The sequence below is a fragment of the Seriola dumerili genome, unplaced genomic scaffold (assembly GCF_002260705.1).
Source record: "Seriola dumerili isolate Sdu_G_001 unplaced genomic scaffold, Sdu_1.0 BDQW01000003.1, whole genome shotgun sequence".
In the NCBI taxonomy this organism is placed as follows: domain Eukaryota; kingdom Metazoa; phylum Chordata; class Actinopteri; order Carangiformes; family Carangidae; genus Seriola; species Seriola dumerili.
The window spans coordinates 2,049,213-2,056,288 of NW_019174258.1; the positions used below are offsets into that span (position 1 = coordinate 2,049,213).

General features: G+C 47.3%; 1 protein-coding gene across 1 annotated transcript in view; it reads right to left on the reverse strand.

Annotated features, from left to right (window-relative positions):
* Positions 1 to 3,340, reverse strand: part of gse1 (Gse1 coiled-coil protein) — a 65,464-nt gene extending 62,124 nt beyond the window's left edge. Inside the window, exon 1 of the mRNA XM_022740411.1 lies at positions 3,232 to 3,340. Within this exon, the coding sequence (XP_022596132.1) occupies positions 3,232 to 3,268 (37 nt within the window). The 5' untranslated portion in view covers positions 3,269 to 3,340. The remainder of the gene's footprint in view (positions 1 to 3,231) is intronic.
* Between the last annotated feature and the right edge of the window lie 3,736 nt (positions 3,341 to 7,076).

The following is a 7,076-nucleotide window of genomic DNA, read 5'->3' on the forward strand; positions in this document are numbered from 1 at the left end:
ACTGTAGCAGAAAGGCATTACGCACACAGGCAACACAAACTTAACACACGCACACAGGGGGTGTATAAGAGGTTTAAACAAGGTTTGATCTCTCTGAAATGAAATGGGATAAATACAAGGAGGGAGCACTGGTGTAGGAAGGATGGAGATACAGATAGCAAGAGGAATAAAAACAAAAGCAGGAGAAGGACTGACCATGAGCCATCCTCCATTTTGAAGTAGTTGCTCCCGAGCTCTAAATGCCCAAGTTCAAGTGCTTCTTCTGCCCACCTTCATCTCTACTTCCCTCACTGTCAGTCTCTCTTAATCCATTTCTTTCTCTTCTCTCTTACCATCACCCCACACATCCCCCAACCCCCAACCCCCAACGTATTCCTCTTTATTTAACCCAACCTTTTTTGTTGTCAAATAATCATGGAGAATGAGCATGTGTCTGACATGGTCTCCAAGGCAACGGCGGTTAAGACGGGAAGGCAGGCAGGGGCTCATTGAGAGGCTGAATGAAAGGGGGGTTGGTGGGGGGGAGAAGAAGCAACCAACAGCGCTGGGCACACACACACACGCGCGTGCGTGCGCACACACACACACACACACACACACACACACACACACACACACACACACACATAGACACAAAAATACAAGACGGAGAGAGAGAGAGAAAGAGAGATGATATACACTCACACCAACCTCTCCAGCTTTGGCCACTGTCACAACCGAGACCCTCTCTCTGTGTCTCTAATCTGTGTGGCTCTCCTGCTGTGAACTTGGTTTGTGGGGAAGGGTCAGGAGCCTCATGGGGCAGCACACACACACGCACACACACACACACACACACACACACACACACACATGCACACACACACACACACAAAGACAAACACATAGACACACACACAAGACTCGCACAGTAATGGGGAGGGAGGAGAGGGTCACAGGTTCCCTAAGGAAGAGGATGAGAAGGAGAAGGATGAGGATGAAGATGAAGGAGAGTCAGAGAGGAGGCCTAGAGGAGACAGAGGGGAAGGTGAGGAGGCGCTTGCTTGCAACTGAATTCCCATCTTTTCTTATCTCTCCCCTGATTTTGTATGTCCTCATCTTTCCTTTTCCTCTCTAATTTCCTGTTTGTATCAGCCCCTCTCCGTCCTTGTTCGTGTTGCTTTTTGCATCGGTCTGTTTGATCAAACTGTACATCACCTTGAGCTTGAAGAATACTCTCTGGTCAGAGACTGTGACACATGTAGAAAAGTGATGCAGTGAGTCCTCGCTTTGTAAGACCCTCCTTTCAAACACACACACACACACACACACACACACACACACACACACACACACACACACACACACACACACACACACACACACACACACACACAGAACGCGTGTCTGTGTTTCGTTTTGTCTTTTTTTCTCACACAGCAGGCATTCGATGGCCTTTAACAGCAGATCTCCATTTCAGAACCCTCCTTCTGAACAAGAGAGGAAGGCTATAGCAAGACACAGAGGACATGGTGAAGACTGGCCAGTGCAACGGATGAAAAGCTGTTTCAAATTTCTTGTCTAAAGTACAAATGATCGCAAATGACGTCAACTGTTTTGATATGCTTACTTGGTTTGTGGTGATAACTAGCCACAAGCTGAAGAGATTACACACAGATTTGCTGCTTAGTGTACCTAACAACACCTAATACTCATAGTCCTATACACGTGGTGACATGTGGTGTGGTTGAGAAAACTAATATCTGTTTTTTCATTGGACAACTCATGTACTGTACCCCTACAGAAATCATTGTTGGCATGATCCAGGATTTGTGTAATTTTGTTTCTGTTGGATTAGTTATTATATCACTTGAATGCAATGCAAAACATGTAGAAAAAGCAGAAACAAACAAACAAACAAACAAAAGAAAAAAGAAAGAAAGAAAGAAAGGCAAAATATCCCTATTTAATATTAAATAATAATGAAGGAGGACAGTGTTGTTTGGGTAATGTGTGACAATGTACCAAACAAAAAAAAAACCTGTTAACAGGGAGGTTGGCTGACTGGGCAGCTGGCAGGTAAAGGGGTCTATTAGAATGGGCGTGGGGTTGCTGAGTGAAATGTGTGGGGCCAAACTAAAGCGGTGTCAGTTATGGTCTAACTACACACTCTACCTGCTGACTAAAGCACATACATAATTTAGCTCTGGTAAGTGTCAGTGAAGTGTACCCACTTCTGTTGTAGAGTGACAAGAGTCATACAAAGATGAAAACACACATTAGCCGGAGGAGGAGCACCTTGGTACAGATATAGATGATAAAATTGAACTATGTGAACAGCAATATGCATACATGCTCATACACTATACACAGCAAAGTGCATATTTTTTTTGTCTATTTTACAGGTGTGTAAGTGTACCTTGTGCATGTTTAACAACCATGGAGCAGGGAAAACATTTATATACACGTGCAAATAAAAAAAGAAGAGCCTATGGTAGAATGAACCCAATATCGAGGCACAGAGAGAGAAATATTGTATTTTTTAAGTTCCCCTTTCTTTCATTCTCCCATACTACCTCTATCCGTCATTCTCTCTCCCTCTCTCACTGCCCTCTCTTGGCTGTCCTCTCCACAATCAGTGCCCAGTGAGCCGTGAGACGCACTTAAGCGCCGACCGGCGGTAACCTCACGCCGCCCTAGTACTCACTCTTTTTCACACACGCGCGCGCGCGCGCGCGCACACACACACACACACACGAAACCACAAACACGCACATGTGCATGAAAGCGCGCACAGTCACCGGCACAGACACAAAGACACACGGGTACACACATAGACAGATCACACATACAGAGCCATACATTTGCTTTTCTCTTCTACTTAACGCGTGGTTGTGTTGAATAAAACACGGGCTTCCACTTAGCGCCCTGTTTACCTGCTGACTTCCATGCTGATAAAGGGCTGAGAGCTTCGCAAACCTGAGTGAGAGCTGCTGTCACACAGCATTACTAGTCTTGGATCTCAGGTTTCAACCTCAGGACCAGCAGCACAAAGACAAGCGTCTCCTTAGATGCACTCCAGAGCTAACCTCAAACCTCCTCTGCACTTCCCCAGAACACACAAACACAAACGCACATGTATACACGCTGTCTATACCGCTGTGCATGTACAAAAGGGATTTGCGAGCATATATGTGTAAAAACACACAAAGATGTACAATTCCACATCACACACAATTGCCATTGGCTTACCTGGCAAGTAGTAAAGTGGTGCTTTTAGTCCAAACATGGTTACTGTTTAAGTGTCATGAAGAGAGAGCAACTTGTTTCAAACGCGCAGGCAGCCGTCCTGTCCTGGATGACTGCGCTAGAGAGGGGCTGTGCCCTCGCAGCCACCCAGAAACAAGGCTCTGTGTGTGGGGAGGCTGGGCTGGGACTCAGCCTGTCATCCCCGCTCTCTGGTCCTCGCTAACCAAGCGTGAGGCTGGGACCGCCCAGCCAGCTAGGACACACACATGCACATACACACACACACACGCGCGCGCGCACACACACGTACACAATGACACAGACAGTCACACAGATACACACAGACAGAGCGGTGCAAGGGGTCAACCCCTGAGCACGCCCCCGCTCTCGACCCCCTCGCTCTTGCTCCAGATCCCCTGGGCAAAGGGTCAGCTTTCTTAAACGCACACACACAAACGCACACCCAGAGAGTCGGGACAGCCGGAGAAAGAGGTGAAAGCTAGCGGTCCAGTGCCATGAAGAGGTGAAAAGAGGCAGGACGGAGGATAAAATACAGGCGGGGTAAATCCTGCAGACGAGAGCAACGACTGATTCCCGGGACTTGTCTTTTATCCCTCTATCCAAGAAAGATGATCAGAGGAGAGTCGGCTTTGCTTCCTCCACTATACTGCTGCCACTCTCACTCTCTCTCACTCTCTCTCTATCTCTCTCTCTCTCTCGCTCTCTCATTTTCTCACCCTCCCTTTTTTTCCTCTCCCTCTCTTTCACTGCCGATACGTAGAGAAGGAGGTGGAGGAGAGGAGGAGAGAAGGAGGGCAGAATGAACTCCCTCCAGGCGACAACACAGCCAGATACCAAGAAAGTGTGTGTGTGCGCGCGTGCGTGTGTGTGTGTGTGTGTGTGGGGGGGGGGGGGGGGGGGTAGTGTTAGAGAAAAGAGATAGGACAGGCCAGGGTACAGGGTACAGATGAGAGGGAAATACCGGCCACTGCTGATGCTTCACCCGAGGAGGAGAGTGGTCACAGTTCAATTTGGAGTCAGGGTGACAGCTGATTGGACAGCCCCTGTGACAGCGAGAGGCCAACGACTATCAAGGGAGCATCTGTTCACACCGTATCAGACAGTAGGAAAGCATCAACCAATAGAGAGTGCAGGGAGAGTGCGGTGGGTCTTCAAGGGCAGCTCACAATAGAACAGCTACGTGTTTGGAAGAGGAAAATATAAAAGATCCCCCGCCTCCATTCCCGTCTCTGAAAATGAGAGTCCTCGTCTCTGTCTGCGAGTGTGTGGGTGCGTTTGTGTGTCCGTCTAGGAAACTTGGCTTGTGCAGCCTAGCGCACAGACTGCTCACCATGCTGCGCCGACAGCAGACTTTCCCCCCTTCTCTCTCTCTCTCGCTCTCTCTTTTCATCACACACACACACACACACACACACACACACACACACACACACACACACACACACACACACACACACATACTGTACATGAATAAACGCACAAACTTGCTGTGTTATCTCGTAGTCTGCTCTGCACACAAACCTGTCGGAGATGGTGGCAGTAGGGGTGAGGAGTTAACTATCTGTAGGGAAGCAGCCAGCGGGGAGAGGAGGGATGGGGGGGCGGGGGGGGGGGGGGGGCGGGTGTGATGGGAGAAATAGTCTAGCAGGACAGTTTAACCTCAGGGCTTTCTTGAACCCGTTCTAATGAATCTCACAGTTGGGGGAGAAAGAAAGTGGGAGGTTGGGGTGGGGGTGGGGGGGGGGGGGTTGGCAGGAGTTTAGTGAGGAAGGGGGGGGGCAGTCTGAGGAGGTCCGCAGCCCTCAGAAAGACTCGGAGGACAGAGGAAAGAAAACTCTACAACACACAAGCACAACAAGCACAGTGAGGATGAGTGGGAGCGTGAAAGGCATGCTCACAGGCAGACAGGGCAAATAATCGCTAATAGGGTCTAATGATTGAAGGAAGACGGCGAGACAGACAAGAGGGAGAGAGAGCGAGTGTGGAAGTGGAGGGGTAGTCCATAGATTGAGATACGGAGGGAGGCATGGAGGAGGAGGTGGGAGAGTTATTCTGAGAACAAAGCCCTTTTTTATTAATACAAAGACAGGAAATTGGTAAATGTTTAATTAAGACAAGTGGGCTACAATGTGTCAACAATGTGTAGGTGTGCATGCTATAAGGACAGATAAGTGACAATGTGCGAGGTGTTCACATTTACACACCATTCATTCTATATTGTGCACAGTGCTGAATGTGTGCAAATAATACAATGGAAGGCATGTGCGTGCTTCAGTGCTGTTTAGCACAGGTGTGTGTGTGTGTGTGTGTGTGTGTGTATGTGTGTGTGTGTGTGTGAGGTAGGTGTTGAAGTGTCTTGCACCTTGTGAGACAGGTTGAGAGGTGACGTGTCCCCCTGAGGTGCTATACCACCAAGTCTGATGACACGCTGACAGACAGAGACAGACAGAGAACTAAAAATATAGCATCCAATTTCCAGAAGGTGGACAAGATGAAGATGAAGGAGAACTACACTACAGTCCAGGTGCAGCCAGGTGTTTACTCAAAAATTCAATAAAGGTATGTTAATGTTCCAAAGAGAGCACAACAAACAGAAGAGTCCATATTAACACATTTATTACCGCAAATACGTCTTTGACTTTGCTTCCTGGCTCCCAGCTACTATAGCAGCTTTTATCAAAGTGTTACGGGTTACCCTAGATCCTTGACCTTGACCCTTTGCAGTGCATTAGCATTGCGTTATTAAAACGATTAAGTCATTCAGCAAACTATACTGTTTTGTTATAATGACGGTGCACATCTGTGAGTTATTTATCTGCTTATTCTAAGTAATTTCGTCTTATTCAACACACACTGCTGTTGGCCACACAAAACACATCAGTTTCTGTGCATCAGAGGGTTTTTACTAACACAGAAGTAAGAAACCTTCTTGTACAGCAAATATAGTCTCTATTGTTTGGTATTGGATGGTGAGTCAGAGGGTAGAAGACATTTAGAAGGAAATGTCACAGGCTATGCCTTAAAATGAAACTATGAGCGTAACAGGAAAAAGTGTAACAGGGAAGAATCATCCGTTTGGTTTTTTTTTTTATTTTTGCTGCTCATTAAGGGACAGGAAATGCTAGAGAATAGCAATTGTCTTCTGTTATTTAAGGTAGTGTAATGAGTTATATTTTGACAAGTGCACTGCAGAAGAAGGAACCCACACACACACACACACACACACACACACACACACACACACACACACACACGTACAACTAACAACAACACCACACACACTGAAAGGCTATAAAAGCTCCCTCGGGACCAAGGCAGCATGTGTGACTGAAAACACTGTGATCAAGAAGTAACAGGAAGAGGGAGAGGAGAAGGGAAGGGGAGAGGGGAAGAACAAAACAAGTGAAAAGGGGGTGTTAGAAAAAAGGAAAAGGAGAAAGATGAAGGCAAGTGATGGGAGGGAGAGAGAGAGAGAGAGAGAGCTAGAGAAAGCAAGAGTGATCTCTCTCTCTCACAAACCTGCCATGCCCACTTCCTGTCAACCTACTATGTAATTACTTCCTTATAACCCACCCTCACCCCCTTGCAAAAAATAATCACTCTCTCAATTGTTGTGTGTGTGTGTGTGTGTGTGTGTGTGTTGTAAGGGACTGAAATATGGTCTGTCTTCTTCTACAGCAGGGAAAGCAAAGATAAGGCATCGCTATAATCTTGCCCAACCACACACAGCCTCTGGAGGTGCACACGCGCACACACACACACACACACACACACACACACACACACACACACACACACACACACACACACACACACACACACACACA